The 14,053-nt window shown below is 40.9% G+C and overlaps 1 protein-coding gene across 5 annotated transcripts in view; it reads right to left on the reverse strand.

The window, feature by feature from the left end:
- PDZD2 (PDZ domain containing 2) overlaps nucleotides 1-14,053 on the reverse strand; it is a 206,183-nt gene continuing 192,130 nt past the window's right edge. For all 5 annotated transcript variants that reach the window (XM_017811307.1, XM_017811308.1, XM_017811310.1 and 2 more), the window contains 4 exons: nucleotides 10,187-10,288; nucleotides 7,577-7,847; nucleotides 5,554-5,688; nucleotides 1-4,092 (listed from right to left, as the gene is read on the reverse strand). In XM_017811307.1, coding sequence (XP_017666796.1) covers nucleotides 3,926-4,092; nucleotides 5,554-5,688; nucleotides 7,577-7,847; nucleotides 10,187-10,288 — 675 coding nt within the window. In that variant the 3' untranslated portion in view covers nucleotides 1-3,925. The remainder of the gene's footprint in view (nucleotides 4,093-5,553; nucleotides 5,689-7,576; nucleotides 7,848-10,186; nucleotides 10,289-14,053) is intronic.

Below are 14,053 nucleotides of genomic sequence, written 5' to 3' on the forward strand. Positions count from 1 at the left end.
TTTTCATTGAAAGAAGTTTTATTTATATAAATAAAAGTGTAAATATACAATATCATACAATAAGTGTATCAGACTAACACACAAAATCTACCTACAGTGGGATCCCCATTTCTCTCATGAGCTAGTCTACTCTTCATCAATATTTTCACTTGTACATTTACATAACCTAAACATAGAAACAGGTAAACATTCCCATCTGGGAACACTTCCTTCAGAATTTGACAAGAACCACTGCAGAACATTAACCAGGGTTAATTTTAAGTGAGGGTCATTAGGAAATACCAATCCACTTAACAGTTTCTTAATACTTATCTGTCCTCATAATATTTTTTTAGTGAGAAAATGATCAAATGTTCCTCCCTCCCCCCAGTTTAGGCCTAATCTCAGAGTTTTTAATGCAGATGCAGTCCCTACAGAAGCTGGAAAGAGCTTCAAGGTACAAAAGGCTGCAGAATACGCAACGGCAGTATCGCACCACTCTCATATCCGGGATGTGCACCCTCAGCTGCCCCAGGCCTGGATGCAGCAAAGCCCTCTACCAGACCTTCTCTATCTAGAAGCAAATTTGCCTTGTCTGGAATGCCTTCAGCTCCCTGGTGAAGAAGTGGTGCATAATTTAATCTCTATTTTTTTGGTCTTCCAAGATGCAGCTGCAAGTCTCTGGAAAGTCGCTGCTCTCCTGGAGTTTGGCCAACACTCTGGTAGGGCAAACAATCACCATGGAGACTGATATGCAAACAGCAAGGCTGAAAATAGTTGTGAACCTACTGAATACTGATGAACTAATGCAATGTCCTTTGTCATTTTACTGCAACCAGGCTCTCAGAAAAATAACATTTACTTTGCCAGGTGCGTAACCAATCTGCTTGGTCTAGCCATCTTGTTTGCAACAAAGCAGACACCCATAGTGCATAAATCCTGGGGCCTTTTTGGGAAATGTCACTCCATATGAGATGTCAGGAAATGCTACTGTAATCATATGAACACTGGTAGCCTTTGTAAAGATGCTTCTTGTTCTTTAATCAAAAAAAAAAAAGGTATTTTCAGGAACAGAAACAATCAAGGTTAAATACTATTCTTTTTCTTGCTCTAATGTTAGTAGAGAAGTGTTATCATTCTACCCATAGTAACTATTGTCAGATTTAAAACATTAAACCTATCTTTTAAATTATAGCCACTACCGAATCACACACAAAAAATCCCCATTTCTGTTTGCTGTTACTCAGCCAACACTTATCTACGTGCATGTAAAATAAAATACTGAATAGTATCTGCTTACTGAAAAATGAAAGTCTTCTAAATCACTCACAATGAACGGTACCTGCAAATAAGTATCTGAAAATATCCACCACGTATCATCTTAAGACACCTCAAATTAACTTCAATTTACAAAATGAAGACTTCACCTTTGAGCTCACACTGGTTTAGGAGTGAGGGAAACAGATGCCTCCCTGCGATGGAATCTCCAAAATTTTAGACTGCGGACTGAAAAAAAAAAGCCACTTCCTAAAACACAATTGTGATTTACCACATTAAAGTAGCAAAAAGTCAGTACTGCACTTGCACGTATTATACGTATACAGGTATGCATTCACTACGCTGCATTAAATTCCACATGCATTTTATGTATCTATTATACACGCTATTACAGTCGGATTTTGGTCATTCCTGAACAAGGCCTCACCATTCAACTGTCATTGCCAAATGTCTTCTCCCTGTTTTTCAGCAAATACGGAACATTGCAGGGGTAACGTCTTTTATGCCATCACAGGCCTAGAACATCAGTGTGGTCCTCCAGCCCCATGTCTGCATCCTCCTGAAGCCCCTCCCACCACGGAGGAGACTGGAGGCCAGGATCAGTCCTGACAGAGCGGCTGAGCTGTGGGTTCACAGGGGACCCAACTCCACAGTCATCTCATAGCACTGAACCTGAATTAATTTCAACAGAAATCCTGCAGGCAGTGGAGCTGTAGGATTATGTAGAGTATTGCCTTTCCTGTAACCAAAAGCTGCATCTCTCCCTGGATTCACATGCTAATATGTCACTGAAAAAGAGTTAAATCTATTCATTTTTAGGCAAACATTGCACAGCTTTTCTGTTCATCTGGTCTCAGGTTGCCTCACAGAACTGAATTTTCCTCTGTGCATCACAAGTTGCAGTCTCATGAAGCTGTCACAGAAATGAACCCAAGCGAGTGCTCCACTAATCTGGAAGGAATTGCTCCAAGCACTGTTGAATAAATACAAATAAACTGAACTATAGTATGATCTTGGGGTATGGCCAAACGACAAGCCCAGACCGTTTTGTAACAGCTACCCAGTGTATTGGCTCACTATAAAAGTAGGCAGCACTTCAGATTTGGACTGGTTCCAGACTGACAGCTCTTCACCCTGGGCATGCTGGCTGCAAGGAGTCTCCAGCCCAATGTGATGAACAACCTGAGCACTGTGGAACAAACAACTTGTTCTCAGCTGATAAGGACACTGGCCCATTTCCTCCTGTATGTATTTTATGCTGTTTAGCTATCCCAGATGTAGGAAGAGAAATAACAGAGTCTAATCTTTTGCACCCATACATTCTCCTCCCAGCACAGCAGACTAAAAGTAACACTCAGCAGCATGGTCTGCTACTGATACCTCCACTGTGAGTAGAGGTGAGAAAGTCCAAACTAAGCGCCCAGGGCACTGCAACCCTTTCTCTTTTGCTGTATCCAACACCACGGTTTCTCCCATCTACACAAACAGTGTTTGGTTTCGCCACCCAGAACCCTCAATATCAGCCCAGTCCTAACGCAGTCGGGCGCACTTGTGTCATCCACACACATCCTCAACCACTCTCACACAAGGAAAAATAAATACTGGACAGGAGAAAACAAAGAAGACCAGTTAAAAGCCACCACAAATACGGCCAGCTCAGATTTAATCTGTTATAATCCCCATTTTTAGATCACCACTTTTCAGCTTGAGTCTTTCAAGTTGGGCAGCCTTAGACCTCTTGTAGACAAATAAAAGCAGCCCAGCTTTCAGACGTACTTAGCGATCGCTGAAGTCTGTGGGATCTGTAAGTGCTCAGCACTTGAAATTATCCCCCTTTTAAAAATATATATATTTTAAAGGTGCCTAACATTAGAAGCCTAAATTTGAAAATTCAGACCCCAATTTTTATCGCCCCCATTTTAATCACAACTAACACTTTGGTGGACAATCACCTATTATTTGGACATGATTTTCTTACAGATTTCTGCTGCATTAATGTCAATTGCTTTCAGATACAAGTTGCATCTAAAAGCAGATTGAGTTGTGGTGGATGCTGTGTTAGTCCATCAATTTTAAGAGGAATTTTCAGCTTTGCAATAAAATGCTCATGTTTTAGGCATAAAAGTTGTGCAAAATTATACTCTTTTTGTCATGCATTTTTAGCAAAACCGCACTTAGAAGAATAAAGTGAGATTGTTCCAGACATTCTCTTATTACAACAACAAAAAAGGACCAGACCCTAAGTAAGTGTCCTGAAGTCTTATTACAGCTAAGTGATATAGTACAGTCTAAAACCCATCCTTGTCAATAGGATGGCAACCAACAAGTTCTACTACCAACACTCTGCAGATACTAAAAATATCAGGGACAGGCACAGTGTTATTTATTTCAATCAAAATACTTTAAATCAAGCCCAGGAGAGGTCTTGAAGTTCCAATAAAACTGCCACATAATACAAAATTGTCTCTAACATTTGGCTTCCTTCATCCCCAATAATTAGGTGAGATTTTATGAAGCTCATCACATGCTTGCTCAGTGGTTCTCCAAGGCTCTTAGCACCTCTCTGTAGAGCATTAAGACACTTCTGTGTGACTTTAGAAACAAAGACAGCTTTTAGACAGTTCTAAATGGTTTGTCTTAGCAAGTGTGATTAGATGTAGTGCTTCCATCATACTGCAGTTCTGTGTTTTCTGATTAGTAACTGAACAGGGCCCTCAGGCACAGATTTAATAATGTTCCAGGCATCGTAATGCATGAGGCCAAGTAATGACTTTCCACTAACAGCAAGAATTTCATCTCCAGTTTCTATGTTTCCAGATTGCTCCGCAGCACCACCTAGAAGCAAAGGGGGAAAAAGTCAGCGTTAGGAAAAAAAAGTGAACCCACCAAAAATGTGCTTTCCACTGTGTTGAACAACAAATAAACCGCTTTTCCAATCATAACAATTTCACTACAAATCACTTACATTCAGCTCAGCTCTAGCAACCTACTCCATGCTGCACTTCACAGAAAAGATTATTTTAACCATGATAAATCCTTTTTCTTAGAAAAGCTGTCTGTTTTTGAAGGAAACAACATAAGTACATGAAATAGGCTGGATATCATCTCTATAGCTTTAAGAAAACCTGGTTAATAAAATAATCATGAAGGTTGTTATGTGTCATGGATGTATTTTCTCAAGTGAAATTTAGACAGGGTAATAAGCAGATCACGCAACAGATTGTAAAACCTGGGATGAACAAACCAAACACAAGTAGCAAACTTAGGAAAAACACACCAGACACAGAAAGCTCCTAGAGAGAGACACGCCCTTCACTGCTGATGAAAGTATGTTTTCTGTAATGATAATTAAACTAACATCAGCCATCACAGGGAGGGGAAAAGGGCTGTATGTAAGGATGTAAATGAATGAGCTCAAAAATTAAACATGCCCTTTACCCTAAGAATCACTTTCTAAAGAGGGGAAAACAAACACACACACACACACACAAAACCAGATAAGCAGTTCAGGAAACACCTGCTTGATTTTTTTCACTGATGGGAGAACAAATCACTGAAGAGCAATCCTGTAAAAATGCTGTCCACATACAGTTTCATTGAGAGTTTCAGCTTCCTTCAGAAAGTGCTTTATTTTTTGCTAAATATGACTTATAAAAGTCACAGCATAGTTCTGGGATTGGTTTCCTTTCTATGTATGGTTCATATAAGTTTAACTACATGCTAACAAAGCATCCAGGATTAGCAGTTTCTGAACACAAACACCACATATTCTTAGCACAAGCTAGTAGTAATATATATATAAAAAAAAAAAGGACAGAAATGGTAAAATTAATAATTGGGCATAAGGGTTGGACTTGATGATCTCCAAGGTCTTTTCCAACCCAGCTGATTCTATGATTCTATAATGCAAGGTGGTGCTTCAGAACCACACTGATTATCTGCACTGTGTGTTTCTTACAAAAAAGAACTAGATAAGGCATGAATGTCTCAGGCCATTACATAGATTATTGGCCATTATACAGATTATTGCTGCTGTAATCTAATGTCTAAAATAGTGGACAAGCCCAGGAATGAAATGTATCATATTCAGAAAAGCAGATTGCTCCACAAACATTTACTAGCAGATGCAATCCCTAGCCATTCCCAGAAGTGGGGTTTTTTTCTAAAAAAAAGTGGCAAGAAAGGAGGGCCACAAGAAACACCATTGCTTCAAAAACCATTCAATCCAATAATTAAAATTTCTGTACAATGCACAAAAGGAAAACTGGGATAACATCCACTGCATGCTTGTAGTACCTTTAAATATCCTTTTTACAAGCAAGGGCCTATCTCCAGCAATGGAAGCTTTTCCACCGTCAAGACTGAATCCCAAGCCAGCAGAGGTTTTCAATAATTCAACGCAGATTACATCATTCATATCCAGGTTTGGATCTGTGATAGAACACACACAGCATTTTGTTATGCAGACAACAGTAAACTGCAAGTTGTGTTTGGTTGGTTTTAGTTTTGCTGCAGTGACCAGGCAATTAAGCATTCAGTTCCTACTCAGACCAGGACATGTCACCTTGTTTCTCAGAAGTGAATGTATATTATTGTAGCCGTGAATGGGAGACAGTACAAAGTGCACAGTGACATTTTCATTTTACGTGTTCAACAAAAACCTGCCAAGGCAACTTATTTTGGCAAAAATTACAGCTAGCAAATTTAGCAAATACTCTGAATGTCAACAAAATAACTGAAAAAGTACAGAAGTAGTGAGTGGAGAGCATCTTTTTCTTTCATTTGTTCCCAACTGCTTATTCAATGAGCCATTTCTTTTTAAATAAGAGTAATGAATGAAATGTTACATTAAGCAAACATGTTCCATCCTCATATGGAAAAATCTGTAATCACTCACTAGGGTGAATAAGTGTTTCTGGTCTCATATCTATGGATATAATCATCATTTACTGTAGTTTCACCCTGCCTCCTACATAGCAGATATTTTTGAAACACAATAATGCTGTAGCTGACATAAAATATGACTTTGCTTAGGACTAAATAAATCTGCAGTTCTGGAAAACAGGACCCTCTTTGCCCTGTGTGAATGTAAAAATTATGCAGTCTGCATTATCACAAATTACTGCTACCGTTATCTCAGACAACTTTAAATGTTATCTAAAACATCTGGAGTGTGCTTTGCCTTAAAGGATGGAAATATGTTCTGAATAAGCCAACACTATGTTGTTTATGAGATAACGTTGCCCCCTAGTGCCCGGAGCCAGCAGATATTCTGCATTTGTCAGGGTGCAGAACACAGGGAGTTTAGGGTAGAAAGTGATTCTGAAGTAATTACATATATTATATCCATGGGAGCAATTCCAGAAAGGCTGATCCATTCACTTACAAAGTGCTTTCTATTTTTCTTTAAGCTCTGTCACGAAGTTGTAATCATAAAACTCTGTGTAAGCATAAACCAATAGAAACTGCTACAGAAAAAAAGAACCCTCCAAACAGTAATGATTACAGCCAACAGACTAAAAATGGGGGATTGGCAGCTCCATGTCCCGCTTTTGGAGTGGTCTGAGCTGAGCTGCCCTTGAAAGCAGGGGAAGCCACCTCCCAGGGACACTGCAACAGTGCAGGACTGAAACAGGTCATCCCCTGCTCCGAAGGAGCAGAATACAGACAGGTACTGAAGGGCTTTGGGTCTTAAATCTACAAAAAAAATTCAGAGATCTGTTTGTAACACCCTAGGTACTGCTTACACACTAAAATGCTGTCTTGTTCCTGAACATTTATCTACTATTCCACTGACACATTTCTGCTTAAACCATTTATCCCTAGTTTCCTGTGGGATGTCTTGACTTCAATATGGCTAACTTCCATTTACTGTAATATCAAAATAATTTTTTCTATTTTAGCGGAAACAGTATGAAATCTGCTATTACAAAAACAAGTTCAGCCCCTATGCATAATAAACTGCAGAGCATGAGGTTTTCTTTGAGCCTTTTTATTTTTTAAATTATTTTTGGTTGTGTGCTTTCTTGCATTTATCCTGTACTGGAAGAATATGTGGAATCACTTACTTCAGTAGAAATTGGATTAGGCCCTAAATTAGGTCTTCTAAGTTTGTGCCTAGCTATGATAATTAAAAAACCCCCAAAACCCAAACTGAATTTAGGCTCCAAAGAGAACAAATAAAATTTAAAGGTAATTTCATTTGCTCCCTTCAATCACGGAACGCACAGACACTTTTAATCTAAAACACACGGACATTTTTCCCTTCAGTCTGTTCTGCAAGGGAATCCTTCCAACTGTTCTTGGACAAAGATCATACCTGTTCCTATTTCCATGGAAACATCCTTTCCAGACCCTACACACTTTCTGCCAGTAGCTGATGTCTCAAGTCTGGAGGAATTGTTTGCTTTGTCTTTTTCCTTCTGGATGACAATGACCGCATATTTGTACAGCCTTGCGTGATGAAGAGTATTCAGGACATCCCCGTGGACTGAGTTTGCAAGAGATTTGCCATTGATTGACAGAACAAGATCTCCTCGATGAATAGTCCCTTCTTGAGATGCCACTCCCTTTGAAAACACTCTGTGAACCTACAAGAAAGATTTTAACAAGTACGTTTTAACCTCATGACCCACATAGCATTCTACAGGCCAAGGTGAACACAGACACCCTACCAAAGTTTGCAGTCAGTGGATATCAAATGCACAACATTTGCTTCAGTGAACATCCTTTAAATGTCAAGGACTAAGTGACTGGACAGAACTGCAATTAGGGATGGGGCAATTCAGAGGAAAAGATGCTATTATTGCATCATCATTTCTAAGCCAAAAATAACCAAACCCAGCAAGGGAATATGTAATATCACAAATTACTTACGCTTTCACTGAACTCCTCAAAGGCCTTCAATTAACATATTTCAAGTGACACACAGGTTAAATCCACATTCATGCTACAGCAACCACTAACACTGTGGTGTGTGACACCCAATCCCCCCCAATTCCCACTGACTAGGACAAGCATCCTGTGGTGTTTTCAAACACACACTTCCAAACATCTGTGCACAGAAAGGCTCTGACTTACTGCAGCTGTACAATTGTTCACCTCAATTTGGCTGATCGAATACCATGCAAACAGATGCAGAGGGATGATTTAGTGGCATGAAATGCATTCTTCTAGAGGAAAAAACACTCTATTCAGAGTGGATTAAACTTTGAGTAAAACTCTAGCAAGTTTAGATGTGTGTCATTTACAAAAAGGAACTGACTAAAAGACTCAAGACTCGGTATTTAAGGACTTGCCTACTAGGCACTGTAATTTTAGCAGTCAGAATATGGTTTCCCATGGAGACAGTTCTGCATCTTCCAGGCAAAGGTTTGAGGCACAAATCTGTGGTCACAATCCTGCATTTTCCTCTAGGAATTTATCCTACTACCTCAACCAACAGTGAGGCATCAGAAGCCTTTTGGCTCCTGTTCCCGCTCATTGCAGGGCCATGCTGAGAGGGGCACCTGCCACAACCCTACAGATCCAAGAAGATAAATTTTCAGCCAATCTAAGCAGGCATTCAAAGCTGGCATAATAGCTTCAATAATAGATGTAGACATGCAAATGTAAACAGAAAGTGGAATACAGGATTTACGTACAAAACATCTGCTGCTTTCCCTCACGTTCTCCTCAGTACCTTGAAGCTCACCCAAGTGTGGGCACAACAGCCCATCTAAGAAGCTCAGAACCCAGTGGCAACCCTAAATCCAGCTGGGATCCAGAATCCCAGTAGATCAAGAACATTAGAATGTTCCCCTTCTGAGGAGCATACTTTACACACGCCGAACAAAGAAGATCTGTGAAGAGTAGGAGCTGATGTTTCCTTGGTCTCACAGCTAACAGAATTCAGGAAAATTACTTCATCAGTTACTCCACCTGAGAGACTTCAAGATCTTATTTTTTAAGTGGAGTCCCAGTCTCCAGGTGAAGAACTCCATGGGGTGCTACAGTGTTGAGCCCTCCTCTTGCTCACAGCTGCCACTGCAACTGTTTGGGCCAGAGACATAGAACAACTGTATGAGAGAAGTAGATTCCATTCTCTAGACTGTGACCATGTTCTAACTTAATGACAGCTTAATATAAAATACATTTACTTATACTGGTCTTGTCTAAAAGCAAAAACCAGAAGATTCCTACAAGGGCTGCTGCAGGCCCCAAAACTGAGGACATATCCTGCTTCTAATCTCAGCATTTAATGGATCTCTCTCTTTCAGGGCAGAATTTAAATGCATATCTTGAGTAAAGAAACTGTCACATGGGAGGACACCAGTTTTCTTGGATTTTTCTGTCTCACTGATCTGTTTTTGAACAGTATCTATGTCACTTTTTACACACCAACATCACTTAATGGGACACACAGTATCTCTGGTTCAGAATGCTGTATAAGACTTTAAAAAACCCCTAAGAAACACAACCCTCCTTTTTGGCCCACCTACAGGCCTTAATAACACAAAACAAATTTGTGATGTGAACTGCTGAGGTCTCAAAAGATCAGTCTCAGGATTTAAAAAATCGTTCAAAAACTCTGCTGCACAGTGTTTACTTTCAAGGGCTGGGAATGAAAGTCTCCCCTAAAAGACTGCATGCTCTGCTACTGCATGAAATGCAGAATTTTATTTACATGCATAAGGTTTAGATTGAGCCCATCCCATTCAGTAACAGACTTTTAAAGATTGTAAACATAATTGGTATCCATCCCCAATAATAAAAATTACACTTCCCAGACACTAATTTCAGTGGCAGATGGTATGCTGCCACCTCTGAGAGACACTGTTTTATGACTGTGAATGACTTGCAGTGAGACTTGACAAATGAGCATTTGATCTAATCACCAGCCTGCTTTAAAGTGAGCTTTGTAAAAAGATGACTTGCAGCCATCACTTACCGTGACTGATTTCTGTTCCAAATCTATTCCTCCAGCAACACTAAATCCCAGACCAGCTCCTTCTTCTTTGTGCAAGACTACAAAGTATGTGTCTTCTTTGCTCTAGCAGAAAAATGGAGGTGCACGGGAAGGGAAAGAAGAAACACAAAACCAAGATCAAGACCAAGTTCCTACACAAATGACAAATTACCAGTATCCACAGACTATGGCAGGTAAAAAGAACAACTCAAGGTATTGAAACAGAGATATTAAATGTATTTCTCTTCATGCTACAGATGAGTTATCAGCCATCTAGGAGAACTCAGGTGACAGCAAAGGTTCCTTCAGTCAGTGCAAGGCTAGAAGGCAAAGTCAAAATTAGGGTAGTGAAATGGCATTAAACCTTGGACAGCCTAATTTTCACAGGCTGTAATCAATTTTGCACTGTTCAATATTTTGCAGTCAAAAGACAATACTTCCCATACACCTTTCTGGACCTTTCTCTTCAGGGAATTACTAATACTTTTGTTGTCCCAATTCTCCTTCCTCTGGAAAGGCAGTTACATAGATGTAATGCAGGGCAATTGCATTAACCTCTTCTCAGCAGAGCTGGACAATCTTGCAAGGGGCAGTGGCTACATATTAAAAGCTTGAGAGGGTCAGATAGGACAGCAGAAAAAACTGTTTCACTTGGGAACTAAAAATAAGGAGCCTATTAGTGATCTAGACAGGACTAAGATGTGCTGTTGTAAAAATGTGGGCATCCAGCACAAAAAGGATTGGTGCAGGATTACACCAGGGCTGAACTTGGTTCTGGACCAGAACAAAGGTATAAAGCTGATTTCTTCAAAGTGATGGCCTGCTGCCAAAATACAGAACTGCAGAATCACTGAATACCCTGAGTTGGAAGGGGCCCACAAGGATCCTCAAAGTCCAACTCCTGGCCCTGCTCAGGACCACCCCATGAATTCCACCATGTGCCTGAGAGTGTTGTCCAAGTACTTCTTGAACTCTGTCAGGCTTGTGGCTGTGACCACTGCCCTGGGGAGCCTCTTCCAGTGCCCAACCACCCCTTGGGTGAAGAATCTTTTTTCTAATACCCAACCTAAACCTCACCTAGCACAACTTCAGGCCACGCCCTTGGGTTCTGTCACTGGCCACCACAGAGAAGAGATCAGTGCCTGCCCCTCCTCTTCCCCTCCAGAGGAAGTTGTAACTGCAATGAGGTCTTCCCAGAGTCTCCTCTTCTCCAGGCTGAACAGATCAAGGGACCTCAGCTGCTCCTCATACGGCTTCCCCTCAAGGCCCTTCACCATCTTCGTTGCCCTCCTTTGGATGCTCTCTAATAGCTTTATATCCCTCCTATACTGCGGTTACCAAAACCAGGTGAGGCTGTCCCAGTGCAGGACAATCCCCTCCCTCAACCAGCTGGTGATGCTGGGCCTGATTGCCCCCCAGGACACGGTTGGCCCTCTTGGCTGCCAGGGCACTGCTGGCTGATATTCAGCATTGAATTGATGACATTGCCACCGACCAGGACCTCCAGGTCCCTTTCCGCAGCACTGCTTTCCAGCATCTCATTCCCCAGTCTGTCTGTACACCCAATGTTGCCCCATCCCAGGTGTAGAATCTGGCACCTGTCTTTGTTAAAATTCATGCAGTTGGTGACTGCCCAGCCCTCTAATTTGTCAGGGTCTCTCTGCCTTTTATAGAGTGAACAGCACCTGAATTTGCCATGAGAGAAAAGCAGTCCCATCCAGCAAGTCTGGCACTGTGTCACAGAGACCACATTTTGTGGTGTGGGGGGAACTATAAGAAGGAATTTGGGAGCAAAAGGACAGTAACCACCTGTGCACAGAGCATCAGACACAGGGAGCAGAGAGCAGGTTTGTCAGCTTTTCCCCAGGATCCCATCCAACATTAGTAATTTCCAGAAACTGTCAACACTAAAATTAATGGCAAATCATTAGAAACCAACTTCTTAATCTATTTAGCATTAAATGGCATATTTAGACCACTAAACTGAACACATTGACTCAGCATTTGCCTTTTAATTTTGTTTCAAAAGGCACAGGGAACCACAGATTACTAGGAAGTCAAATTCTTGCTCTAACTGCATGTTTTTTGCCAAATAGTGTCTGTAGAAGATTTCCTCCAGTAGAGGCATCTCTGCAATACATAGAGCTAATGTCAGAAACTGATGCCACCCTGCTCCACATCACTGATCCATCAGCACTTGGGAAGAGAAGAGCAGTCAGGGCTGAACATCTTTGTCCACGGTGTTTTGTATATGCTAAGACCCTTCTCACCTATGCTCAAGTGAGAACACCTTTATGTCAGGGTAGAAATACTAAAATCAGTTAAGTATCTAGGTTAGCCCCTTTCCAAGTGCAGTGAGGGCAATGGAAACATACTCCTATCTTTGACTCTTAAGTACTTTAGCAACCCTTTTTATTCTAGAGGTAAGGTTCTTTGCAACCCTTGATACCTCAATTTAATTTGCTTACACTTGGGGAAGGAAAACAAAAGAAAGTCAGAGATTCAGATGTTAAAGGAGTTATCGATGTTATCCATAGACCATATGTCCTGGACCAGTCAACAAGACAGTCTGGATGCTGGGTTCCCATTGCCGAAGTTATGCGTTCCCCCCCTCCCTCCCCAGCACTCAAAGCTGCCCCTTGCCAGCACACATACAACTGGGCACAGAGACCTGGGTATGGATGCTCACTTCTTTACTTAGACACACAATGGGCAAACCAGGCCTCCAGGGTTCACCTCTGTTTAGAATGTTAGCCAAAGATACCAGTCATAGAGACCTAAATAAAATGTCGTCTTTTTTTTTTGTATAAGTAGCACTTATTAAATGTTAACAATAAATTCAGCACTGTTCAGAGCAAATGATGATGAAAAACTCTTCCCAAGAAAGCTCTCAGTCCAAATCAGGCAGTCTATCTCATTTTTCAGCAACTGCATAACTATGAAGAACTGTTCTATTGTACATTCAAAATCCACGATTTGAATAGCATAAAATTTTCCAGCCTATGTGCCATACTAGTCTTAAATATGGATAAGAAACTATGCAGACAAGGAGCGCATTCCAAAAAGCATTCAGCTTTATAAATATTTGAGTTCTCAGGCTTTGAAAAGTGGCATAAATAAATAATCTCTCCAAGACTCCATGCAAAATACTTTAAAGAACACTTAATTACCTTCAGCCAGTTGTACAACCCAATCCTAATTTTATCAGTAAACCTAGAAAACCCTCTTGGCTCACCAAGCTTTGGAGACTTGCATGCTTTAGGTATGCTGTCCTCTGGAAGGAGATAAAGCTGGATATTTTAGGGAGGTCCTTTTCCTCCAAGCCTGTTCTACGTTTGAAATAGCAGTCTTTGAGAATAAGGCTCAAGAACGCTCTAGATGCAGCTCACCCAGCAGTTATGCAGACCAGTTTCCCTTCCAGTGCTGTCATTATTTTATCAACTTCTGTTCTGATTTAAAAAGGATGTGCTTGTATCCCACAAACAAATACACTGAAAACAGGGAAGCAATGTTCTGGCAGTCATTTCACTTTGGAGGCCTTTAAAAACCTAGATAATGAAGCAGGTTATCTTGATGCAATAGCCAGTTTCCACAAAAGAGAAGAAGAAGGTCACAGGTATCTCTTAAAAAACCCACTAGCAACTACCTTCTAGTGTTCCAAGTCACCAATTCAGCATTAAACAAAATAAATTCAATTTCTGTGATTGCAGTGTCTAACAAAAGGCTGGTGCTTCCAGGCACAGAGAGGAGCAGACCTTCCCTTGCACAGTGGGGGAACTGAGTTTGACCCAGATGGCTGGTGGAAAGTTAAATTCTGATGTGCAATTACCGACAGACCCAGATGGAGGC

This window comes from Lepidothrix coronata, unplaced genomic scaffold, assembly GCF_001604755.1.
Source record: "Lepidothrix coronata isolate B3197 unplaced genomic scaffold, Lepidothrix_coronata-1.0 Scaffold31, whole genome shotgun sequence".
NCBI lineage: Eukaryota > Metazoa > Chordata > Aves > Passeriformes > Pipridae > Lepidothrix > Lepidothrix coronata.